Raw genomic sequence first — 28,000 nt, forward strand, 5'->3', positions numbered from 1 at the left:
CTGGGATGTATCCTTGCAGTGTGGACATGAATGACTAGGCAGGCTGGAGAGGGCTATTGATCTTGTTCTGCTATCATCAGTTTTGTTACTCTGTTGCTGTATTTAAAAGCAAAAGGTTGCATGGGAAACTTTAGCCAGTGTTTAAAAATAGGGAAAGTTAGGGTTAATAACATTTTTCTGATGTTAGGTTTTCTTGTGGTTTAGCTTCCTTATTTTTCTCCAAGCAACTTATTGTTTCCCCAAGCAAACAAAATTTTAGATGTCAAATTTACTCCCATAGAAAATAATAGGAGTAGCAGGGCTCAGATAGTGCTCTGCTCTGGCCTGCAGTTAGGGTAGCCTCAAGCAGGAATAAATGCATTCAGGTTCATGGTCTGCAGGAGGTGCATCTGGAGACGAGGCACTTGTGGGCTTATCTATGGACAAAATGGAGGGCAGTAGTGGAATGTCCATTGGGGTTCCTCCTACAGGTTCTTCTCTCAGGCCATAATAAATACATCTTTTTTCTACAGAGAATCGCCTGAATTTCTGCTTTTTCAACAGCTGCTAATTGGATTCTTCATATTTTTACCTTTGAGAAGTCGAATTGAGCCCATAGTGAATTATATAATTTGGTTTCCACTCCTGAATGGGAGAATGGAAGGGAAAGGAGGAATGGGGTGCTGGTCATTGGAGTTTCCTCTGAGTGACACTTACTAGGTTCTAGTCTTATTGATTGTCGGGCTGGGCACCACTTTGGATCTGCAAGATAAAGACATAAAATATTTTAAAAAAAAACAAAACACAACCCAATATTTCAGGTCATCATAAGTTTCCATGCTGTTTAAAGAATATTACTTTTCTCTTTTCTTCAAGCCTTAAGGGTATATGATAACTTGGATATCATTTTTGTTACCCCAATTTATTTCCCAACAAAATCCATAGAGAGAATTCCCACATTTCTCTCCAAGAACTATTTATACAGTGCGGAAATTATTCTGAAATATAACCGCATTCCATGATGATGATGATAAAAACCAACATAGTAATAAACTGATGATGAAATATAAGCACAATTGCTTATTTTGCAAGTACAAGGCCAGACCCACTGTCCTAAAGCTCTGTGATGATTTCTTGTAATAATGTGGCCAAAGGATGTAAAAGCATGAGATTAATGTTATCTTTTTATGATAAAGTTCATTGACAATTGATACTTACAATATTTATGAAACATCACTCTGATATCATTAATTCTGACATGTGGTTCAACCTAAAATTAATTTAAAGAAAAACAATTTTAAGGTTAGGCTGTCTGTCCTTCATAGACCAAGTTAGTGTGAAGATTCACAGCTTGTCCATTCTTTGTTGGAATTCCAAGCCTTCGGGGTGTTTCTTAAACTAGCACACATTAAAAAGCTTCACGACAGACAATGTTAGAAAGTCCAGAGAATTAGAAGATCCAAAAAAAACCACCACCTCACTTATGTAAAACAAAATGTTAGATGCAAAATATTTTGGGGGCACGCATAAACCTCACATTTTTAACCATAGCACATTTTGTTATATAAAAAGTACTTTTCTACTTTATATGCAAATTTTAAAAAATTGCTCTAATTGGGCTGTACACACTTCAATTCACTTTTCAGCCCCCAAACAACTTCATCATTTCTAAAAAGGACTTAACGTCAACGTAAGGCACATTTGGTTCCCTCAAAACCAAATCCCTTCACGGGCAGCCTTTTGATTCAAAGATCTCCCTCAGGCGGAAATTACAACTGCTGACTGTCCCACAAACATCCTGAGTCGTCTTCATAGACTTGCATTGGAGCTATTTTGCAGAAAATGTTATACAATCCTGTTTCACAGTACAATAAATATCACATCTCACTCATTTGAATAAACACAGGCAGTATCAAAATGTGTTTTGGTAATTCTATATAGTGTGAAAACTGATTATGGTGCTGTGTTTGCTGATCAGACAGGAAAATCAAGTATTAAAGCTTTTGTCTGTTTCTTTAGAAATGAAGCATAACCTCTACTCAAATGTTTTAATTTATCCCTGCACAATGGTGTTTAACTGAGTGTTGTGAAACATTCAATTACAGACAGTTAGTTATATAGCAGACTGAATATCAAGAAAGCTTGTAAAGATTTGTACCTGTAGTATATATGACATCTGTAGTAAATTAATTCAGCAGATTGTGGGGTCTACCTTCAGATGATAATATTCATAGTTAGGATAGAAAGTTTGCTGTTTGCCTGCCTCAGCCGAGCGCACTGTATAACCTGCATTGGACGCGGGTTAAATAGGCGCTAATCCACCCCCTAATGAAATAGAAAGATTAGCGCCTATTTAACGCACGTCCGACGTGGAGTGAATGAGATAGCACTTATCACATAAAAATGCATGTGAATGAGGCTATTACTCATTCACTCCAATGCAAAAAAAATAAATGTGTCTCAGACGCACATTTATCGCTTAGATATTAACGCCTGCCTGGAGCACTTTGATAAATGACCCCCATAGTTTCATAAGTTGTACCTTATCCAGGAAGCATAGCTGTTTCTTTGTCTTGCAGTCGAGGATTTCAACCTTAAAAAGAGCAAAAAATAACATTTTACTTTATAAAGTATAATTTGTAGTAATTTGCGTGCTAAAAAAAGCATTCCTTCCTCAAACCTTTATTGAATCATCCACTTGCCGAACCCCAACCAGTATCAATAAACAGACAAAACTTCTCATGCTCAGGTCACCTCTTCCATGGATAGCACTAGGAAACCTACCTGGGTCTCCTGACTGCAGGACTGCAGTCAGGAGACCCAGGTAGGTCTCCTGACTGCAGGAGTTTAACATTTAATTACAGACCTAGAGAAATTCCTGGAATATTGGGCATGAGTTGGGCACCCTTGCTATACTGGGTCAGACCAAAAGTCTTTCAAGCCCAGTATCCTGTTTCCATCTGTGGCCAATCCAGATTATAAGTACTTGGCAGAATCTGAACGGGTAGATAGAGTCCATGCTGCTTATCCCGGGGATAAGAAGAGGATTTCAGCAGCAGAAACTTCTTCCACTGCTAGATACATTGTAAACAAGACACTCAAAATCTATTCTGCAAACTTATCATAACATAACAGTTGTAACACCAAGAACTCAAGCAAGAACCCTTCCTGTGAAAAAGCAGCACTGTAAATATTACACTGAGTTCCAGAATACCAATACACCACCTACTGGGGAAATTAAACAAACCCGATTGCTATAGATCCCTACACATACTACACACTAGCAAAATCTCTTCCCTTGGTTACACACAAAAAGCAGAGACAGACCCTCACCAAATACAGAATAAAGGACCACAAATTAGAACCAGCAATATGCAGACAAAAACTGAAATGGAAACTCCAAGAAGTCAGACTCTGTCTACAGTGTAACAATGACAGAACCACCATTCCTCATAAAACAATAAAATCAAGGAACATAAAGCATCAATTATAATAGTAAAACCATACTAATAAAAGAATAAATATTTCAAAGCTACTGACAAACAGAACATCTATTAAAGTCATATACTTTTTTTTTAAATTTCCCAAGCACCAATAAAATATTTCAAAACAGCACATGTATCAAATAACACCCAATAATTAAAACTAATGAGGGTAAAAAAAAAAAAAAAAAAGCCTGTTCTGTCCATACCTGGGAACTTGGTTTCCAGTCACCTGGAAATTGACGAGGATTAGGGGGCTAGGGGGACACCCAAACTTTATCCTCTCTCGCTCACACACACACTCACATGTTCATTCTCTCTCATACATACCTACATGTTCTCATACATACCCACACAATCTTATACACTCTAAGTCCCTCTCCTGTCCCCATGCACACAAAAGCTCTTACTCCTCCAGATTCCCTCATACATACACAGGCTCTCACCCACACAGACCCCCAGGCAGGCACCCATTCATACACACACACCTCCAGGCAGGTGCTCATTCTCTCTCACACATACACACAGACAGACCTCCAGGCAGGCACTCATTCTCTCTCTCTCATACACACACACACACCTCCAGACAGGCACTCATTCTCTCTCTCACACACACACACACACCTCCAGACAGGCACCTATTCTGACACAGACAAACACCCAGGCAGGCAGGCACTCATTCTCTCACACTCACGCTCCCATTCTTACACATACTGAAGGCAGGCCCCCTCTCTTTGTTTTGCCAGCAGCCTCAGAGCCTCTCTCATTCCTGTTGCCATTGTCACCACTGCCGTGTGGCTGTTGGGAAGGAGCTGATCATTCATCACTGCTTCTGGCACTGAAGTGCATTCTGCTGCTGCCTCCTCTATGCAAGCCCTGCAATATTAAAAATTGGCGAGGCTAGCACTTCCTCCATGCTGATCTCATGCATCACGAGATCATCACGAGAAAATGCTACTCTTGAGAGTTCTAATATCATGGGCCTTCTCTCCTCAGCAGCCAATGGGATGATGTCCACTGGGGGCTGCACAGCCTCTCTCTCTGTTTTTCATAGGTGCGATCAGATCCACCGGCAACTGCATGCACCTTCCCCAATAGTATGACATTCACAGCCCGCTGGAAGCTCGTTTGTGTCCCCTGGGGGCACACCCAACGTTTGTACACCCCTGCTCTAGGAGACTCGCTGATTCTACAGCCGGCTGCTTCTCTCAGAACTCAGTACAGTCACCTCAGACAGAAGCTTCCTCCTGTCTTACCCCCTTCCTTCCTGTGCCTGTAGCTTGCCTCCACTTCTCCGCAACCCTCCCACCACTTCAGTGCATTCCCATTGACTGCAGGCTACACAATCTGCTGCTTTTATGGTTCCCCAGCCTCTGCTCTGCCTTTCCTACCTACTACAGGGGAAGGGGGACCAGAAGTGACCCATACTATTCCCTGGGCTTACAAAAGAGAAAATTAAGCCCAGGCCGAGACCAGGGAGAACCATTAACCCAAACTAGCACAGCTCCAGACAGAATCCTGCTTTCTCTTGTGCAGCCAGGGCTGGTGCAAGGGTATTAGGTGTCATAGGCGAACCTTACAGCCTTGCACAAGCTCCTGGCTCCATTTTCCCCTCAATCATGTTGCCTTCTTTTTGATGTCATATTTACATGACGGCACAATCCTACTGCCTTTTGGAGAGAAACCCAAGGCCAAGCAATGAGAGAGACATGTGAAAACCTCCAGGGATCCTGATTCTGGCAGTTGCCCATCCTTCTCCCACATTCAACCAGACATGAAGGAAGCTGGATGAGCACCCCGGTAAAGAGGTGTGTGTCCATCTGCTAAGGGAATCAGGGGAGAACGGTGCAATGAGCTGCCTGCATGTGGATACTGTCGTTTCCCAGAGGTGTACACAGCTGTGGTTTGCCTTCGTCATGCAGGAAGCATAATCAAAGCAATCGTTCCCCATCAAAGGGCAAAAGGTAAAAGACCAATGTAATTTCAATCATTTTAACTTAGGAAAAAGCATATAGGCAACCCACCCCTTACAAACTGGAACATTTAGACCCTTCCATGCATTTTCCTGCTCCATCTAACGCTTCAGTCCCATCATCTCTATTTCTACACGTGTCCCAGTGCCCAGCTGTGTCCTGTTGGGAATTTTCTCACAGTAGATTTAACTAGGAGCAGGAGGAGATGTGGGGAGGAGATCAAAAGGTTCTGTAATCACTCTGAAAAAGACAGTTATAGACTGTTTAACTGCTACGTTAATGATTATTTTCAGACTAAAAATTTGTAAAGGAGTGTCTGCCCATTAAAACTTGTTACTGTTTAATTCTCTGCATGTAGATTTCCTTTTTTTAATCCACTCTGCCTTTGTATTTTTACTGGATTTTAATTTAGCTAGGTTGAAAATAAAATGTAGTTGGTTGTCTTTGTTTTTAATTAATGATGTCAGCCAACAGTCATTTAATCTGACAGATGAGCACCAAACAGACACTATTAGCTATGCCAGAAAGGCGTTCCATTATGAACTGGGTCAATGGGGGGCATCCTGTCCAAGCAAAGAGTCATCTGGTTTGCTTTTTGCTTATGTGTATTCCAAGCTGGCGTGGAAATAGCTTGAGAATGTCAGTCTCTCTCTTTGGAAGAATTATATGGAACACACACATGAATCATTCCTAATCTAGACTCAAATACGTTAAAAAATAATTAAGTTAAACTCAAGTATTCATTTATGTTTATATGGTATATTTTATATAGCGATCCTGCATACCATATAAGACATACCTCAGAGATTCAAATGAGAAAAATGCTTGAAGCTTAAATATTCCAGGGCATTGAAATTTGAAATATTCTCTTGAATGTCAAAGTAATCATAATACCACCACAACCTTTTCAGATTACATTTTTCGAAAGTCAGTTGTTCTCATCCTCTTAATTTGGGGGATGGAGGGGGTTTTGCACAGTTCTGGCAGCATAAAAATTTCCAACCCAAAGCTGACTGAAAGCTAAACCCACTCTGCTGCCCAGTTGGTACATAAATTCCTTCTCAAACACACGCACACACGTGGCCAGCATCGGTGGTTTTCTGGGTATAAGCCTGGCGTGACTTACAGAGCTTCCCTCCTCCAACGTTATCAGAGAGGATATAAGTAGGAGCCAGCCTCTGCTCATCAGCCGTCATACCAGAAATGTAATTAACTAATGGCCTGATTTCCCGAGGCTTTTCTTCTGTTCTGTCTTTAATGAATCAAGTCCAAACAGACTGCCGCCCTAGTCCATTTAGACTTAAGAGTCCTTATTTTAAAGATGCAAATACCAGTTTTAATTTTTGGACACATTTTTGTAGGGTTTATTTATAAAAGATCAGAAGAAGGAGGTGTGATGCAAAACTTTACTTGTCAAAAACTACAATCCTTTTGGTACAACTAGCTTTTTATTTCAGAAGAAACACAAAAAAGGCTTATTGAAAGTGCGAGATACAAGGGCTTGGCAGTCCCCCGTCACGGACCGTGTTTCGCGTGTGCTGCGTTGGGAGGGACGTATATCCAAACCAACAGGCCGATTCAGTAAAAGTCACAGGAGAACGAGCGAGCGCTAATTTCTGAAAGTAAAATGTGCGGCTTGGCTGCACATTTTACTTAGTGAATTGTGCAGGAATAACTAATAGGGCCATCAACATGCATTTGCATGTTGCGGGCGCTATTAGTTTCGGGTTAACAGTGCGCTCCTGCGCAAGTTAGTATAACAGAAACAAGCGGAAATAACATGGCATCCAAACATAAATAAACAAATCAGAACACTCGGTAACTCAAAAACAGAAATATATATATATATAAATCACAAAAACGTATGCATTGAACAAACAGCTTTCCGGGGCTTAAATCTCTGCAGTGCAGGTTAACAGCATGTATGTTAAGAACTTCCGATGCAAGATTTAAATATCCTTACCAACCCCTGCCAAAACTGGGGTCACATGATCAACTCCTGTCAGTCAAACTACAGAAAAAAATGCATACGCACATCAGGAAAAGCGGATGCGGTGCCCAAACCACATAAATACACTTAGCAAACCAGCTACAGCCGGGGGGGGGGGGGGAGTCCCATGTTAACTTTACGATTTGATGATGTGCGGTTGACCACCCTTTAACTTTTATGCTTTGGTTGTTTTGAGGGTAATTTATAAGCCAATATTGATGATAACAATTTGTCCCTGGAACACAAACCTTACCCAGAGGCTTAAGACACTCAAAATGTTCCTGCTGAAGGAAAGAAGAGAAATGGATAGCTAATATAAACGTTCAAATAGTTGACAGGCTTCAATAAATTAAAACAAGGCTTCCCAAACCTGTCCAGATGAAACCACAGCCAACTGGTTTTCCGAATTTCTACAATGAATATGCAGGAGATAAATGTGCCTATACTGAATCTCCAATGTATACAAATTTCTCTCACGTATATTCTGAAAATCCCTCCCCTCCTTCAGGTCCATTGTTTCAGTTCTCCCTTTTCCCTGTTTAGGTTCCCAAGAAGCCCTCTCTCAGCCACAGTTGCATGCTGGCCTCCTTCTTAGGTAATTGATGGGATGGGCTCTGCCATCCGCTAAGGGAGGGCCAGTGCAAGAGTGTTAGGCACCTTGGGCAACCTTCTGCCTTGCACCCCATTGCTTCCTCATCTTCCACACGCACTCACTCCCTCATGCATGTTATCTCTTATCTTCCCCCCCCCCCCCCCCCCATAGAAAAATGTACATGCAATGCAATACATAACATTTATAATTATTTAATAATGGCAGAACTGAGCAGGCAGTTTATGGGGAGAACACTCAACAGTCTGAACCCTGCCCTTCCTCATTGCGGCTGAAAGCTTGGGTAGTTCAGTGTTTAGGTCAGGGAAGAATTACGTGCGTAGATGGCATTTTCGAATCTTCACGTGTACTTTTCCAGCAAAAATCTCCCCTCAGAAACATAAGAGTGACCACAAGCACTTTGCACCTTTTGGCAAGTTTCAAAGTAAAAATGGGCACAGACTTGTGCTTTGGAAATTGGTGCACAGAAAAAAATGTGTGGTCTTTGTCCTAGTATGGATTATTTGAACATTCCCCCCATAGTCCCCTGCACAATGGCTGCCAATCTAAAATATATTTTTGAAAATTTGAGGCTTTTTTGTACTTTATGCATTTGGACACTGTTCAAATGCAGGGAATACCTTTTCATCCAGAAGAAGGCCGTGGATTACATTTTGACCAAAATGTCCCATCTTCTCTGAGCTCATTTCATACTGAGAGCATTACATTTAAATGAAAGATGTAATATTTCGCACTAAGAGGAATGTCCCATTGTCATAGGGGGAATAGAAGCAGTAATATTGCGGGCTTTAGGTCCCCCATGTGGGAGACACAAATGGTGGAGCCTTCAGAGTATAAAACCCAGTGCCACCATTTTAGGGTGTGGTTTTGCGTCAGCCATTTTAGGAGGCAGGATGTCACCATGCCTGCTCCTGGTTTTGGTTGTTTTCTTGGGGTTGAAGCCTGGGTAGGAACAGAAAACAGAGTTCCTTTTTCCCTTTTTGAAAAATGTCATTTTTGCCCTTTTGAGTTTGGATACAAGATGTTTTTCCACCCTTCCCTTTCTCCTTTTTGGGGGTTTCCTGTTTTTCAATACTTTTATTTTTGAAACTTACCCGAGTCCCCTAGGCTTCAGGGACTTAGGATAGTGACATTTTAAGGAGTTGGGAGTTCCTTACAGAGAGAGATCCAGTGGACGATTGTAAGTCCTGCAGGGGAATGAATCTCCATTCATAACTGGGGAGAAAGAGACATGAGGAGTACAGGGGAGACTAGTGGCACCCATCTGGTGTTAGCCATGACCATATCATCAGGAATTTGAAGAAAGGTGTGTGGAGAAACTCTCCAGTACCAACAGAGAAGAAAGGGGGCTAAGAATGTGCTGAACAACTGGACAAAAGATATGAAACATAGGAGTTTATTTTATGATATCTAAATTGGAAGTAACAATAGCCCCTAAATTCTGGGAGGAAGCTTCAAATTATCCTATTAATTGGACAGGGTCAGGAGCAAGAGAAATCAGTTGACTTCTTTAACATATTTATTTGGAAGAATAAAGTCACAGATTTATTAAAAGAACTAAAGCTGTAAACTGACTGCAGAAAAGAAGAACTTTAATCAGTAAAAGTTAAATTGGAAACCATCAATTGGTTCCAGCATTATTATTACTGTTGTAGACAGAAATGCTGAATTAACTGTTGAACAATATTCAGGGCCCAGGAAGTAATCGCCCCCACCCTCCTCCCCTCAACAGGGAATCTTAACATCAGGAGAGGAAAGTTACATACTTAAGACCTTAACTTGAGGTGTGCTCTTTGAGGTCCTGTGAAGGGACCCTAGCCCAGGGATTACACTTGAATAACATAGCATGCCTTCCAAAAAAAAAAAGAGAAGTATGTTTGTTTTTTATTTCAGATGGTTTAAGATAGCAACCTGTGGAATTTTTCTTTACAAAAGTATGAGAAAGAGGCCATTTTGTTTTGTTTGAAAAGAATAAAAGAATGTTGAAATGAAGAACCCCAGCTGTGCATAGAACTGCAACCGCTGAAAATGTAGGAGAGGCAAATTCAGTTCGATAAACAGTATGGCAAGCAGCCTCTTGAGCAACCAAAACGCTAGCCGAGAGGTGAACTCAAATACTGCCCATAATTCCAATGGGAGCAATGGCTGATGAACTTAAAAGTTGCTTAAAAGCTTCTTATCTATGTTAAGAACAGTTTATAAGATTTTTTAAATTAAAAAAATAGTTTGACTAATGTGGTTTAGATGTGATCGACTGTTATGTTTGCATGCAAATGATTTATGTTGATTTGTACACTGCTTAGTTCAATTTACTTGTTATAAGCGGTTTATAAGCATTTTTAAATAAATAAATAAATAAATAAATAAATAAATAAGTGTGACTGCACTTTGACTCACAACCAACGTGCGAGTGTACTTACAGGGTGATGTTCCTGCTGCTGATTTTGCCAATGGAAACTACCACTTGACCGGATCAGTGGACTCATCAGCATTCTGAGCAACTTCTGCATTATTGTAGAGTCAGATAAAGGGCTAACAACCAATGTTTTCTTGAATGAACACCATCATTTCAAGTCACAAATGGCTTTTTGAACATGACATTCTTGCACCTTCAAATACCAGCATTAATGCCATCAACTTAAATCTTCAACAACAGTTGTCTGGAGGAGAACCTACATCATGCAAGTCAATTGTCACAGTTTGTGGATGTTGATCAAGCAGTTCAATATCCCACTGAATTTCTTCATTCTCGTGAGCCTCCTGCAATACCACGACATAACTTGCCTTTTTGATGTCCATCAATAAAGCTTAAGAACAGTCAGTTAAGGTAATTGGTGTTAACCTAGAGACTCCCTGCTTTTCTCATGGACAACTTTATGTAGTGTGCTGAAGGGCTGGAATTGAAAAAAATGTATATCTATTTTCCCCTAACTCTAAAACAAAAAACACTGTATATCCCATTGCTTTGCAATAAAAATCTAATCTAATATATATTTTACAAATATGTTTGATTTTGTTTGACTGCATTATAATATGTTAGCCATTAGATACTGGATTTCCCTAGGAATGCCAGGCAGCTAGTTAGGCATAAAGAATGTTTTTCATACTTTGTTCAGGGTCAGTTCAGGCCCCTGTCATCCATTTGTCATTAGTCCAGTCAACTACACTTTCTGTAATCAGCAATTTTCATTACTTTTACAAAAACTAATTCAGTATTTCTTGGTGCTATTGCCCACGATCATCTCCTCGCTTCTGTGAAGTGTGAGTATACACATGAATTGCCGGTTGCTCAGGGATGACTTCCGGACCCATTGCTCAGGCCCTGCCTAGGCCAACATCTTGCTAAGGCTGCACGGACCTCGTTAGATACTGGCAGACACCAGGAGGTGCACCTTCAAGCCCTTAACTTTGGTAGGCATGGAAAGAATTGAAAAATGGGACCAAAATGTCCAAAGGTGCTAGAAAGAAGTTCCCATCAAAATGTAAGACTGCAAAGTATTGTACAAGAACATTAAAAATGTAGAGCTGTACAGTTATACTAAACCCTGGTCCTGCTGGCTGGAGGAGAAAGACAGCTCAGCAAGAATGTGATTTATTACCCATGCCAGGTAACGCACTGCTGCTTGCACAAGAATTCTTTATAATACTAAAATTTTAGGATACTGTATACATGGTTATTTATAATAAGCATAATAACATTTTGAGTTAAAGTACACAAACCTTATAGCAGCACAGCCTTTAAAGAAGCCACGATATAAATTCAGGTTCTGATTTATTATATTCCTGTCACAAGTTCCAGTAAGGACAACCTCAATACATTAAGGACACTATGAATGCCAGCTAAAATGGATATATAAATAAAAATGAGATCTACTGAGGCAGCAAAACACATAGTATCAGCCAGAACAGTCAAGTGACTGCCAATGTTCTGCACTCTAGACCAACAGAAGCATAAACTGAGCGTAGTCATTTAAATCTTCAGATTTTCCTTTCTTGCTGTGCATTCATTTATCCCACTCTTCCCATGCACATGCCCCCACTGGAAACATTTGGACAACTGGAATGCATCCATATATATTTTTCCACTTATAATTTAATGTAAATTCTTATATACTGATAGGGTATAGCCCTATTCCAAGTATTGTAAATATGCATAAAACCTGAACAATCAGGGTACAAAGTGGAAGGAGGTCCCAGATTTGTCCCTTACTAGTGTAGAGTCAGTGGTCCTATCAGACCTTGCCTGTGAGTAATGTCAGAATGGAGTAGGAGTGTTTTAGAGAAGTTCGAGACTCCCCAGTGGGAGGTGTCATAAGTTAAACAAAACTCCTGGGCCCATGGGAGTAGAGGGAAATCTTGGGGTGCCTTTCCCCATAGACAGGTGTTGGCTGGAGTGCCTCTCTCAACAGAGACGTGCTGAGTGTGATTCTCTCCGCTCCAAGGGCAGAGGTCAATGAAGTGGCTCGCTCTCTCTCAACAGATGGGTACCTGGCCTAGAAGGGTGGCTGGGGTGCAAGGTCAGGGTGCCCAAACTCTCTAGGACCAGAGAGATTGCTGCTGAGGAATCCAAGGAGGATTCTTAATTTCCTGAAGGTCCATGTAAGAAAGAGGTCTTCAGATGGGAAAAGGGTGAAGTTTCTGAGTTGGTGAAAACAAGAAAGAGAGGTGCTGAATATAGCCAGCCAGGTTTAAATTTTACCCCGATAACTCTAGATCTGCTCTCCACATGAACAGACTTACCTGACTACATTGAGTACTATCTGGCTAAATTTAAGCTTTGCCTTGTGCCTCTTTTTTTACCTGGGCATGATTTAGCCAGGTACCCTGCTAAAATTATCTGGTGCAAAGGGCAAAGTCCTTTTGTCTGGCTAAGACCCCTTTGAATATTGACCTCATAACGTTGGAGGGGGGGGGGGGGCAGGTTGGCCAAGCTGAGCCAATCCTAGTTTCACCCCATTGCATGCATGGAGATGTAGTTCTGCTCTTCTTGGGAAAATCAGAACGACATCTTCGTGGACTGGCAAAGCTTGTCCCCTTGGACATGGAGCTTTATGGTCACCCTACCCTACCCATCTCTCATCTTGCCAACAACAAAGCCACATCCATGGGACCATAGATCCCAGAAACTGTAAGGGTACTAAAAGACACAGGCGGTACGGCTATACTGCATTGTTGCGTTGGCAAGCTATCAGTGGGACTGATCAATATTTATAGACCAGACAACAGAGTCAAATCATTAAAACATGGCATACATTTTCAGTATTTGTGCAAGCCAATAATATTTTGAAGCAAATGAGTACAATGCCAGTTATTAGGGTTGTATAGGAAATCAACGTTTCAGGATGAATAATTTCAACTAGAGAAGGCGGGCTACTGTAAATTATTCTACGAAACATACGTTGAAGCAGTTTATGAAATGCTTTTTCATGTAGGCAGAGTAAGGGCTGAAACTTTGGATAAATCAGTCATATAATATCATAAATATTATATCAGTTAATTTTACAATAGCAAGCTATATTATTTCTACCTACACAACAGTATCAGGGCTACTTTCTATCTTATTCTGCACCAACTAAAAGTTAATAGATTATTGATTTTTTTCTTTTTGTAATTGCTCTGCAATTTTATGTTTTATACAGTAAGAACAGCCAATCCAGAATAAGATTAATACAAGTTAAATTAGTCCTCCCAGCAGAATTAAAGTGCTTACATGAGCAGCCTTTTTCTAATGTGATCTGGAATGTGATATTAGGTCTGCTCAGTCTAATTGTTGGCAAATGTGTATTTCTTCTATCAGGATACTGCTAGGTTTCCCTTTGCTTTGCCCATTGAATCAGGAGCTACCACAAACTCTTTGTCACAGGTGGGCACCCAAGTTTATTTTTACTCTGTTGTCCTGTAGTCCATTTTGCTTCTATTTCTTTACTATTGGACCACTCGTGATCTAAATTCAGTTTGGGGGGGCACACAAACATTATCCTCTCACTCTCTCTCTCACATACACACACACATACATATGGTCATTCTCTTTCTCACTCCCTCTCTCATATACCACCCATGCTCTCACAAACATTCTTTCACATAAACAGGCTTTCTCTCCTTCATACACACACATCCTCTCTCTTTCCCTCACAAACACACATAGGTTCTCATATACACACAGGCTCTCACACACACACACACACACATACACACACACACTTTTACACATGTTCATTCTCTCACACACACCCCTCTGTCCTACACACATACCCTGTTTTTCACATACATAGGTTTTCTCCACACACACACACACATGCACATAGGCTCTCTCTCTCTCTCTTGCACACACACTCATCTTCTCTTTTTCACACACATACATGCTCTCTCTCTCTTATATGCAAACACTCTGAGGGCCTCCCCCTGTCTTCAGGCCATGGTGAGATGGGGTTTGCCACAGCCCTGCTGGGCCTCTCTTTGGACAGCAGCAAGATGGGGGTCTGCCACAGTCCCACCGAGGCTCTCTTCGAGCTGTGGTGGGAAAGGGTCTGCCATATCCTTGCATGGCCTTTCCTATGCTGCTGCGGGATGATTGATGCTGGCAGTGCTCAGGATGTCCCTCAGCAAACAGCACTCTGAGTCGGTGATTGCCCAGCTGGCCCTACCCAAAGACCAGCTCTATCTTCCAGTCACCACATATCTATTTGTCTTTAATGTTTTACATTATTATGACATCTATTATTATTATTTTTCTTTGAGGCGAACAAACATAGTAAAGGGTACATTTTCAAAAGATCAAAACTACATTAAAATGCATGTTTAAAATGAATGTCAGATTTTTACACTAAAAGCATTTGTCAGGTACAAGGCTTCTTAAGTCAGATATGAACAGGATGGGCCCAAGGTACTCAAGCAGAACTGTGCACACATTAGAGAAAACATATATATATTTTTTTTAATGTAATATTTTAATTCATTTGAAGATACTTACAAGAAAGTCATCTTGAATGGAAAACAACTGCTAATAATGCAATATGAAATTAAACAAATATTAATTGCTGACTTCAGTCCACAAAAATAGAGGAGATCCAATATACAATAATCCACAAGGGAAAAGAAAACGAGAAAAAACCATCATTGATACAAGCGGCACATTAGCAGAGATTAACAAGCAATAATTTTAATTTACTAATATGCATCACACTGCATTACTCAGGACCTGGAGGACTAACCAATATGCCCTGTCATAAAGAAACAAAGAAAGCTGGGAGGGTTCATACAAAATACACCTCGAACTTTAACAATTAATAATACATTTACAGGGATATATCAAACAAAAACAATCCTCAATCTGCAACACCTTGTGTCTAGACATTAAGCAAGAATGCTTTCTTTCCTGGGCCTCTTTTGTGACATCAGGGGAAGGCCTAATTTTAGAATTGCAAAACTCTTGTATCTAAGAAAAAGCTGAAAGACCAATTCTGTATCCCATTCCAAAGCAAAATTCCCTGTGAAGGTTGAATGTGAAACCATATGCCCCTCTGATTTCATCATGAAAGCAGAAACATCTCAACTATCAAAAGAGAGTTGAGTATCCTCCACCCCTGGCCCAATCTTCCAATACAGTGGCAAATAGTGAATCTGAAATATAGGAGGTAAAAGTCAAGGGGGATGGAAAGGATTTCATTATATGACAAAAAGTCATTATTGCTGTCAAGGAAGCCAATTTTGGAAAATGAATAAACCTCAGTGTTTTTGAACTACATTTTCCAAATTTTTGGACTTCCTATTTAAAATGGAATTATCTTTCATGCTAATGGTTTCATGTTCCCTCAAGTTCCTAGACCTTTGTTCTGTTTTTTTCAATTCAGCTTCCCAAACCTTTAAGCACTTTCTCATAACCTTCTCTTTATGACCTCATACCTTCTAAATGAGACAACTGAGAAATCTGTCATGTTGTCCTGCAGTCAGTTTTGCTTCTATTTCTTTACTATTGGACCACTCGTGATCTAAATTCAGTCAAGTAGTTTTACCAGCTTATGAAAATCCCATTCAAATACTCTGCTATTTTTTTAAATCATTTGACAACATTGCATCAATAATTTTAGAAAATGGATACAAGATCTTATTCAGATGATATTTAATACCTCATAGATTACATAAAATACACCCACGGGTGTCAGTTAATTGCTGGAGACAAATACAGAATAAAGAGACCATAAAGAACATATAGAAATGTGCAGACAAAAACTGAACTGGAAATCCCAACAAGCCAGTTGCTGTACGCAATGCAACATTACCATTCCTCATAAAACATCAAACAATTCATAAATCATAATAGTAAAACCATACTAATAAAAAGAATAAATATTTCAAAACATCTGCCCACTGGCCAGGAAAATTAGCTGCTGATCACTCACTACTGGGTAGGATTAAGGTTCCTGGTGGCCAAATGAATGATACTGAAATGGGAAAGCACCAGAAGCCAGTAATCCCACTTCTGGCCTGGCAGTCAGATGTGTGATAATGTTTCCACACACAGACCAGACCCTTCTATCCCAGGATTAGTTAGGATAGTATTCAGTTCTGGACTAATTGGTCTGGCTTCGCTCCCTCTGCTCTCTACACACTATCAGGCTACTCTGAGATTAAATATGGAATGGTTTCTGTTTGAATTGAAACTTGGTAATGAATGTGACTTACAAAACTCCAGTTCATATATACAGTATTTAATTCAGCATTACTGACTGCCGGAAAAATTAATCCAGGAATGAAACTACCTGGATTAATTATTATTTCATGATTGAGGTGGATGTTCCGCTCCAGTCTACTTCTAGTGTGAACACAAGCAGCAGTCAGCCTACACTGAAATGCGCAGTGTCTGCTGGAACCGTGCAATGTGTGAGAACCGCATCTGAGTCGCCCTTCAGCCCAGCCCTGAAACTGGTGCCCTGTGCAGTGGCATTGAGTCTTGTCACATCCCTGCCAACCTTTAACCTCTTCCTGTCCCTGGCAGCGGCAGAACCACAGCAGCTCTGCTGTTATCAAAAGAACCAAGGGCAGCTCCTTATACCACCGCCAAAAGGCAAGCAAGTTTTTTTTAAAAAAATGCAGTTTCAAATTATTTGCCTGTAATGGTAACCGAAAACAAAGTTCACGGTCAGAATTTTTCCCCCCTCAGTTGAAGTGCCGCTGAATCAAGACTTCCCAAAAGCGTGTTAGCAAGCTTCAGCAAACGTAAACCAACACACAATATCAGATGTCATCCCTCCACATCGCCTTTCTTACAGAATCAATAATAAAAATCCTATGAATTATACAGAAAATGTCGATGACTCAGAATAATTTTGTTTTTGTTAAAAAAAAAAAAAAAAAACCCCCCAACACAAACTGCTGCTGCTGAATGCCAGGCATCCCCCCTGACCGCTGTCAAATCGTCAGGCACCCACCTCGAAGAAAGTGACTCTGCTGCTCATGCTGGTGGCCGGGTCGGCAGGAGACGCGGACGGGGCTGCTCCTCGCCTCTCTCTACCACGCCCGGCAGCCAGACGGCCCCCGGCCAGCCCCAGGGAAGCGGGAGCTCCTGCCGGGAGAATGCGCGCTGCGGAGGCTGAGCGGAGGGCCGGCGTCCTGCCAGGCAGCAACTAATCACTTGCCAGTGCTGAGCTCAGCAGTGCGGGGAGAGGGAAACTCCATCAACCTCTCAGACTCCCCCCTCCCCAGGGAGCGAACCTGACAGCTTGCAATAACACGCGTTACACTGGAAGGAACGTGCGAAAAAGGCGTCGCCGGGCAGATTCTGGGCGCTTTTTCTCATTTGGGAGCCGATGTACTAACCAGTGGTACACCCAGCGTTGCAATAGAGGAGTTGGCTGATGGTTTTTAACACTGGCGGAGCATCAAACTTTAAAGCCTGACGTGCAAAGCTAAGGACATGCAGCGTAGGAGCCAACTTTTCACGCCCACTGGGGGGCGCTAAGCTCTACACAAATGACCCCTCCCTGGACAGGGTGAAGGGGTTTACTCAGTACCGGAGGTGCTGGCATCTATGATTGACTGCTGAACGCGGCCATGTTACAAGCGGCTACCCTAAAACAAGGCAGGGCCGCCTTACCCATGACCCGGAATCAGGCTTCCCCCGCCATTTACAGGTCCAAAGCGAAAGGCTTGGTTAGCACAGGAGACCTGAACCCAACCCCCTCCCCCACTGCCTCTTCCGAGACTCAAGGCCCACGACTGTGACATGCTAGCACATACAAACAACCTGGCAAAAAAAAAAACCAAAAACGAGTTAAGCCTAAGGGAGCAAATAAAACGGTGGTTGAGCCTAAGTAAGGAAAGCACTCAAACTACCGGCGTCCAACCGATTATCTAAAAGCATGCAACAGTGTCTGACTAAACAGCCCACCACCATGAAGTATAAAGTGCACGTTGATTTTGACATGCTAAAGCTGCATCTGTGTTAAGGGAAAACTGTCTAGATGCTCATTAGACACTGGTGAAGTATAACACATAAAAAGGTCTTTATCTTCCTCAAGGCCTTCTTTCCGGCAATACATGCAAGTACCTTCTACCGGCACCATGTTAGTGCATTAAAAGCAGTGTGGCTGGTAGGGATCCCCCAGGCCTTGCCAGCCGAAGACCTCAAGGAGCCACAGCAAATGAAAAAAAAAAAAAGAAGCTGCCGGCAGGAATCCCCAGGCCCTTTCTGCACAAGATCTGGAGAAGGCAGGGGCTTTTTCTACTACTGCCCCTGCACCAGTGCTTCTCTAGCCTCTTCCATCTGCTGTGCCAGAGACAGCGTGAGGTAGGTGGGGATGACAGCTTGGAGGAAAATAATGGGGAGAGGGAAAAGGTAGCTGAGGGGGGAAGGAGTGAGAGGAAAGAGCATGGGGAGGGGAAGGAGATTCAGTGGGAGTGGAGGGGGCTTGAGAGAGGACACCCACACACACACTGTTCACCTCTCTTCTCCCCACCACCCTGACATACTTCAATCTTTCTCACATACAAATGCCAACAGTGAGGATAAGGAAGCTATCATAAGGATGCTTTCTTCTCTATATTAAAAGGAGCCTTACCTGCCCCATCATCCCACCCCTCCACAGTGTTTTCTTAAAAGCATGGGTAAACCCACAATGTAAATCTCGTTCCAGGAGATTAGAAGGAGGGGCAGAGATGTGTTAAGTTTACTCTATGCTTATGGCCAGGGACACAAGAACACTTAGACTCAGTAAAAAGTATAATGTATCTTTATTAGTCAATATAAGTGTTCTCGGGAGATGTTCCTATTCTACAGATGCAGGACTATTAGTGAGGAGAAACAGACCCAGGCAGGTTAAAGATGTTAAAAATAACTTACGTTCTAGGACTTTCACTCTTCATCACACTAATATGAAGTTGCACTTGCAGTAGATGCTTCTGCATGGCTCAAGCAGTGGACATAACTCTGAGGTGACATATAAAATGTTGTATTCTCTTTTCGACAGGTACTACTGAGTGTCTTTAAAAATGATTGACTTTCTTTCAACTATGTGACATGCTATTTCTTCTATGAAATAAAAAGTTTTACAAAAATAACTTACAAATTAACAATTACTAATATAGATTCACATCCTAACACAAATAGAAATTAGAAGTTTAACTTTATTTTTCAGGAAAGCTTAGTATGCACTATGCATATCTACCCAAAGTAATAGAAGGCCAGAGAGAAAGAATCTCGGCCTGACAGACTGGATGGATCAATTGGTTTTTATCTTCCATTATTTACAATCAGGAGGATTTCCAAAGGAATCAGAGTCCCTGGCCCCAGGCACTTCAGTTTAAAGCACCTTTTGAAATTAAATAATATGATATTATTAAGTGCATAATTCAGTTTATCTGATTTAGTTTCAGCTTTTTATCTGTTTTGTTGCATAGCTGTTCAGTTCCCTGAATGAGTAATAAAACCTTACTCATTTGCTATTTAAATGCTCATAGCACTTTCACTTTCTACCATATTTCCTTCTCTGGACTGGAATGTATTTATTTATTTATTAATCATGTCTCTTGTGTATACATGAGGCGATTCACAATAGACTGAACAATAATTCACTGCTCACAAAAATTCATCTCCCCCTCCCATAATCATATCATACATCCAAAGTCAATAATAAAACTATATCCCAGACTGCACAAATCCTGGCTGAATCACAGTCACATTGAATGAATGTAATTTAAATCACCTAAGGCAGACTTTTGTGCAGGTTTATGAAATACACCTTCCCCTGTAAATGCTCATTTGCAGGCGTCATACTACTGTGTTCACAGGTAAATCAGATAAGGTTACACTCTTTGAGGATGTTACTCTAAGCTGCAAAGTTCTTTTTAGCAAAGGCAAATTATAGCATAAAACACCTAAAAAATGCACATGCATGCTAAACTCCAAACATTTTGAGTTATTTTTCATGTGAAGATCTCTTTTGCAAAAAGGAGCTCACGGGGTGAGCCAGCAGCATTTTCCAAAATGACACTGTTAGGGCAGGAGTGAGTGGGGATTGATCCGGTCCCCAGAAGACCACCCCCATCTATGGAATAAGCCCCAAACTGGAGCTTGCACTTACTTCTGAGGGCCGCTGGTGGGAATTAATAAAGGACGCCGTTTTTTCTTAAATTTACCACCTGCAAATGGGCTACGGAAGGATGCTGAGTCCACATGGCCATCTAAGGAAAAAATGGGGGGAGGAGAGGGCGCGGCCTCAGGCAGGCCGCATGGCTCTTTTAAACATGAAATTCCTGGCCATGGCAACGCACAAAGTATTTCTCACAAAAGTTTGCTATGGACCGAGCTTATTTGCATCCATAGCAAACTTTAGTGAGAGCAGGCATCTAACCTGAGGAAAATGTTGCAGGTTAGTATATTGGCCCCTTTTATTGTAACCCTAACCCCTCAATAACACTAATTTTCAGGGTATTGTTTAAACAGTAAAAGATGGATACCGGTAAGTATGCTCATATATCTTTATGTGACCTTGCTCTAATACAATCTGTTATTCTGTTACCTTTTTAGCGCCACTTGTTTATGTTAATTTAACTCAGATAAGTACAGTAGGTACTGTTCTGGCCAGCGGTGTAAGTTTTATTTAAGGGTTGTGTCTAGTAACACCACGAAGGGTTGCTTGAGTTGTCTCCATCCAAATGGTTAATTGCTGGAAATTTGTGCGGCTGCAGATCCCTAATTGTTTGATGCCTCCCCAGAAGCCATCAGAGCCCTGGTGTCCCTCAACCATCCTAACAACTCGTACAAAAGAATTAAAATTCCTGACTGTTGCTTACCTTCATGACGGGTCTACCAGAGTCTCTGTAATGCTGCCTTGTACTTGTTTTGTGTACTAATCTGTACTGTTTTCATATAAACGACAATACAAATGAAACAAAACAAAACAGTCTGCCCTTCACTACCTGTTACACAAATAATCAGGTAATTCTTTATGTAACCGCACTTTGGGAAGATGCCTGCTGATCGCTGACTCCTTGCAGGGCAGGTGACTAGGGGTTTCTGTGAGGGGACAGGATAAGCTGAGGGCCCTAAGAGAATCACACTTGACAAAATAATCAGTTCACACTTGAAGTGTTGTGTTCAGAAAAAAACAAAATATGGAGGCCAATATTCAGAAAGCCATATAGTGGATAACTTATCCGGCTAAAGCTAGCCGGATAAGTTACCAGGGATATTCAGCAGGATAAACACTCCACTGAATATCCCCGAATAAAATTATCTGGCTACCTTTAAACCTAACCAGGTATCTTTGGATACCCCCCCAGTTAGGTTTAAAGTTATCAGAGAATGTGGACCTGGGCAACTTTATTTATTTTATTTTATTTTAAGTTTTTCTATACCGGCATTCGCGATAAATATCGCATCATGTCGGTTTACAATTAACAAGTAGATAGGGAACAAAAAAGGCAATAAATAACATTGATCTAAGTAATAATAATAAAATAATAGTAATGGTAGTAAAAAACATTAAACAAGAGAAGGCTAAGGAATGCAGTTACAATAAAACAAGGGAGTAATATAACTTGGATCAGAGAAAAGAAGCAGGGGTTTAAATATAGTTAACAATATGCCAGTCAATGTGCTTATAGCGTTGAAGAATTGCCCTTATGAGGTAGGGATATTAATTACTATGATTAAGGCAAAGTCTGAGCGAATAGGTAATAATGGAATAGGTTCAGTTTAGTTCAGGAAAGGCTTTCATGAATAGCCACGTTTTAAGTCTTTTCCTAAATGTAGGAAGGCAGGGTTCCTGTCGCAAATCTGGTGGGATGGAGTTCCACAGTGTTGGTCCTGCAGTGGAGAAAGCCCTGTCTCTGGCGGTTATGTGCCTCATGGATTTGGAGGGTGGTACTTGTAGGGTTTCTCTATAGGACTCTCTGATTGGTCTTTTGGACGTGAATTTTTTGAGAGGAATTTGAAGGGTGAGCTGAGACTGTTGATGTATAGCTTTGTAAATAATGGTTATGGACTTATATATGATTCTGTAATGGATTGGCAGCCAGTGCAGATCTTTGAGGATTGGTGATATGTGGTCTCTTCTCCGTGTGTTAGTTAATATTCTCGCAGCCGTGTTTTGGACCATCTGAAGGGGTTTGGTGTGAGATGATGGGAGACCTAATAGCAAAGAGTTGCAGTAATCTAGTTTCGAAAAAATTATTGATTGTAGAATAGTTCTGTAGTCATGAAAATGGAAGAGTGGTCTTATTCTTTTTAAGACTTGGATTTTATAGAAGCAGTCCTTAGTAGTTTGATTTATGAATGCTTTTAGGTTTAACCTGTTATCCATGATAGCTCCCAAGTTTCTTACTTGTGGAGTTTGTAAATTGGGTGGAGGATTTGTGTCGATGTTACTGTTTTCAGATGAAATTAGGAGGAGTTCGCTTTTTGAAGAGTTTAGTATTAGATTAAGGTTTGAGAGGAGTCCATCAATTTTTTGAAGACAAGTTTCCCAGAATTCTAGAGTTTTGGTGTATGATTCCTTGACGGGGATGACTATCTGGACGTCATCTGCATACAGAAAGTGTTTAAGGTTTAAGTTGGTTAGCAGTTGGCAAAGAGGGAGCAGGTAGATATTAAAGAGCGTTGGTGAAAGGGAGGAGCCCTGTGGAACTCCCGTAGATGAAGAGTAGTGTTGAGATTCTTTGTTGTGAATTTTGACTTTGTATTTTCTGTTCCCTAAGAACGATTTGAACCATGATAGTGCTGTTCCTGTTATTCCGATGTTTGCTAATTGAATTAGTAGGGTGGAGTGGTTAACCGTGTCAAAGGCGGCTGAGAGGTCCAGGAGGATCAGTAAATAAGTGTGACCTTTGTCCAGGCCCATGATGAGGTAGTCGGTCAGTGAAATTAGTAGTGATTCGGTGCTTAAAGCTTTTCTGAAGCCATATTGAGATGGAAACAGAATTTTATGTTCTTCGAGGTAGTCGGAGAGTCTGGAGTTAACTAATTTTTCCATTACCTTAGCTATGAAAGGGAGATTGGATATAGGACGGAAATTGGTAGGATCATTAGGATTTAAGTTGGGTTTTTTTAAGAGCGGTTTGATGGATGCAATCTTCAGGTTGTCCGGGTAGATTCCTTGTGCTAGAGAACAGTTAATAATGTCTGTCAGAGCATTGGAGATTGTGTCTGGTATTAGCAGGAGAAGTTTGGATGGGATGTGGTCTAAAGGGTGAGATGAAGGTTTCATTTTCTTCAGTGTAGAGAGTATCTCAGAATTAGTGATAGGTTCGAAGGATTGTAGAGTAATGTCTTTGTTGTGGTGGAAGTATGTGTTGGGTGGCGTTGAAGTGTTGGTTCTCAGCTGTGTTATTAGGTTGGAGATCTTGTTGCTAAAGAAGAGGGCCAACTCCTCTGCTTTTTCTTGTGCTAGGTTGGCAGGGATGTCAGGAGTCATGGTTTGCGTTAAATTAGATACATAGGCAAAGAGGGCTTTGGAATCAAAGATAATATGGTGGATCTTCTGTGCAAAGAAGTCCCTTTTTGTTTTTAATGTAGCGCTTTTGTATTGGTGGAGTGCGAGTTTGTAAGCAGAGAGGGATGTCTGTGTTGGTGTTTTTCGCCATTTGCTTTCCTTCTGTCGGAGGTGGTGTTTCAGTTTTTGAAGTTCTTCTTTAAACCAAGGTTGTCTTTTGGAGGAGTTGTGTTCGAGTTTTTTTGTTGCCAGAGGACAGAGATTATTGGCTGCAGTTTCTGTTATCATGGACCAAGAGTGGAGGGCTGAGTTGGGTGATGAGATGTCTATGAGAGGGAGTTCTGGGCCAAGATGATTGTGTAATTCCTCGGATGTACAAGATTTCCTGTAAATGAATTCATGTTGTGGGACAGGTTTTTTGCTTATTTGTTCTAGCAGAAAGGCGGAAGATATTAAAGTATGGTCAGACCAGGGAACAGGTTGGCATTTGGGTGGAGTTGAGTGAGAGATGCTAGAGTTTACGAATATTAGGTCCAGGGTGTGACCTGCTCTGTGGGTGGGTTTATTTATGATCTGCTTGAACCCTATGGCCGACATGGCGGTCAGGAAGGATTCGCAATTGGTTGAGAGAATGGGGTCGTCGACGTGTAAGTTAAAATCTCCCAATATTATAGCGGGATGCTCCAGATTTAGGTAAGTTGTTGTTAATTCTAGGATGGGTGAAGCATCGGATTCCAGAAGGCCTGGAGGAGCATAGATTAGAAGGATTTGTAGACTGTCAGATTTGAATAGGCCTGTTTCTATTTTTGATGGAGAGTTGATTGGGAATTGGGTGATTTTTAGCTCTTTTTTGGCTGTTAGGAGGATACCTCCACCCCTTTTTTTCTTTCTAGGGATAGAGAAGATATCGTAGATTTGAGTTGGAAGTTGGTTTAGTAGTGCGGTATCCGTTTGTTTAAGCCATGTTTCAGTTATGGCGCAGAAGTCAGGATTTTTGTCCAAGAGAATGTCGTTGAGAATTAGTGTTTTCTTGGAGAGTGATTGTGCGTTGAATAGTATCAAAGAAAAGAGAGCTAGGCCTAAAGTTTGGGTAAACGGGGAAATCATGATGGGGATAAGGGATTTGTAGGTGGGAGGTCGTGAGATCAAAGAGTGTTTTGCTGTGAGAAAGGTTCTGTGCTGGAGTATTGGAATTGGGAGGCCCGTGTACATTGTGGTCTGCTGGATGAAGAATGGAGGAGTGATTGCTGTATGAGGATTGGAAGAGTGGCTGCTGGATGAAGATTGGATGAGAGGCTGCTGGATGAGGATTGGAAGAGTGGCTGCTGGATGAAGATTGGATGAAGATTGGATGAGAGGCTGTTGGATGAGGATTGGAAGAGTGGCTGCTGGATGAAGAATTGGAAGAGTGGCTGCTGGATGAAGATTGGATGAGAGGCTGCTGGATGAAGAATTGGAAGAGTGGCTGCTGGATGAGGATTGGAAGAGTGGCTGCTGGATGAAGATTGGATGAGAGGCTGCTGGATGAGGAATTGGAAGAGTGGCTGCTGGATGAAGATTGGATGAGAGGCTGCTGGATGAAGAATTGGAAGAGTGGCTGCTGGATGAGGATTGGAAGAGTGGCTGCCGGATGAAGAATTGGAAGAGTGGCTGCTGGATGAGGATTGGATCAGAGGCTGATGGGTGAGGATAGGATGAGTGGAATTGCTGTGAGAAGGTAGGTGAGTGTCTGCTGGAAGACGAATTAGATGCGTGCTGGAGATTGCAGGGAAGAGTGCAAAATTAGGGTAAAGGTGATTGTTTGGGCTTTGTAAGAGATATACTTAGCATTCTATTGACAAGGCTATAGTGTGTCCGATTGCGACTGGGGGCGTCGTTCTGACCTGGAAGGTTTTTGAAAGAGCTTTGGAGGTATTGGAGGTATTGGTGTGACTTTGGAGGTATTGGTGTGACTTATCGCTTGGCTCTGGGACGCTCCAAGGGGCGCTCTAAGGGGCTATATTCAAATTAATGTAGGCGGTTAAGCGGCAATGTGAATTAAAAATAAAACTTAACTGGCTATATTCAAATTAATGTAGGCGGTTAAGCGGCAATGTGAATTAAAAATAAAAATAAATAAATAAATAAATAGCCTATTGGGCCTGGCAGCCCCAATTCCTCAACCCCAACCCCACTGCCAAAAAATAGGGCCTGCCAGTCCAAGCCCCCCATTCATTGAAGCCCCTCCAAATATAGAGTTACATGTTTAGGGGTTTCATGGCCAACTATCACACCCATCTCCCCTTCCCTCCCCCCATGCTTATCTCTGGCCCTTCCACAACACCTTCCCTTGGCAGGCTAACCCTTCCCCTTCCCCCCCCCCCCCCCTTCACCTGGGACCCTCTCAAATCCTTTGGCCACTGGGATTGCGGTACTCTTATACCATTACTGGTGGCTTTTAGCATTGCTCTGACAGCAACACTGAATTCTGAAATCAACGGTGATAGCTTACACTTCCAGTACTACTCAGAGCTACGCTGGAGAATAGCAGGATCCCAGAGGCCAAAGGGATGTTTAGGAGTGTGCCAGATGGGTGGGAGGGTGAGTGCTAGTCTTGAAAGGAAGGGTCAGAGGTAAGTAGTTTTTTTGTACAACTGCGCAGGGAGGAGCAACAATCAGCCCTAAGACTCCTTAACATGTAAATCTCTGTTTGGAGGGATTTTAGGGAGGGTGGGGGAACTCAGGCTAGGAGGCTATATTTTTTTGGCACTGGGGTAAGGGTCATGGAATTGGGCCAGCTGGCCTGGGGTATTTTATTTTAATTCACATTGCCGCTTAATGTATTCTTTTGAGTACAGCTGGTCAAGCTTAAAATTATCCAGGAACATGTTCCCAAATAACTTTATACCTGTTCATAACCATGTCTAGGGTTTGCCGAAAAACTCCAGATATTGGAGTAGCTAGATAAGTTACTCAGCTAACTCATCCTCACCTCGAAACAGCCCTAACTTATTCAGCTAAATTCAATAAGTGCTTTCAATATTCAAACATTGGTATTTATCTGGATAGTGATCCAGATAAATGCCTTGGAATATTAGCCTCATAGATTTTACTGACAAGAATAAAAAGTCAGCAGGTAAAAAAAAAAAAATAGCAAATACAAGAAGACCCAAGGGGGTGAAATAATATGTAGTAAAACACAAAATGTAAATAACACCCCAAATGATTGAAGTATTCCAAATTGACTTACATACATAGATATTGCTTATTGTAATTATGAAAAAGGATACAGTTGTAAAATACAATAATAACAGTGATAGAAAAATGCTAAAATCTCTAGAGAATACACAATAGCAAAGTACTTTTAAAATATGCAAAATACTAAAAAGTACTGGCAGTTAAACAAGTCTCTTTGCCAATGGGATCTCCAAATTGAACCCTCTTTGAACAATCTAACATATCGATATGTTGTGCATAGCTGCGTCAGGATGATTCAACAAGTACATAACCATTGATATCCCGCTTTCTTAAAACTTAGCCATTAACTTCTCCTTCTTAAATCTTCAAGAATTTGGGCGTGTACATACCAAGTAAGGGTGGATCAGGAGGTATCTGACTGGTTGCCAATACAATGGGGTGTCCCACAAGGGTCCTATCAGCAATGAACTTTGATCTTCGATCCTCTTCCCCTATGTGCATTATTACAGGAAATGAAGGAGGGTTTTTTTTCCCCATCTTTCTGCTGATGATTTACACCTGCTATTTTCTGTAACAGGTAGGCTAGAAGATAGTGTTCAGGGGATCACTTCCTCTATAAATGCTGTTATACAATGGATGAATCAGAATGGATTACTGGTTAAAGTTAAACAGAGCTGCTACCATTTTCACGGGAAGCGGAAATAAGTCCCCCTATCTTTCAAATTGAGGGTTACCATAGTAGTGGTTGAATTGACTCAGGATTTAGGGGTATTATTAGATACTAGATTCACAATGCACCCACATTTGCAAGCCATGGTTAAGAAGGTTTTGATTTTTTTTTATTGAGGGAAATTCGGAGA

At 41.4% G+C, this 28,000-nt stretch overlaps 1 protein-coding gene across 1 annotated transcript in view; it reads right to left on the bottom strand.

Annotated features, from left to right (window-relative positions):
* LOC115100356 (very-long-chain enoyl-CoA reductase-like) overlaps nt 1-17,866 on the bottom strand; it is a 50,563-nt gene extending 32,697 nt beyond the window's left edge. The window contains exons 1-4 of the mRNA XM_029618773.1: nt 17,463-17,866; nt 2,522-2,572; nt 1,198-1,249; nt 697-741 (exon numbers count right to left, since the gene is read on the bottom strand). Of these exons, the coding sequence (XP_029474633.1) occupies nt 697-741; nt 1,198-1,249; nt 2,522-2,572; nt 17,463-17,489 (175 nt within the window). The 5' untranslated portion in view covers nt 17,490-17,866. The remainder of the gene's footprint in view (nt 1-696; nt 742-1,197; nt 1,250-2,521; nt 2,573-17,462) is intronic.
* Nucleotides 17,867-28,000: the final 10,134 nt, after the last annotated feature.

This window comes from Rhinatrema bivittatum, chromosome 10, assembly GCF_901001135.1.
Source record: "Rhinatrema bivittatum chromosome 10, aRhiBiv1.1, whole genome shotgun sequence".
Taxonomy (NCBI): Eukaryota; Metazoa; Chordata; class Amphibia; order Gymnophiona; family Rhinatrematidae; genus Rhinatrema; species Rhinatrema bivittatum.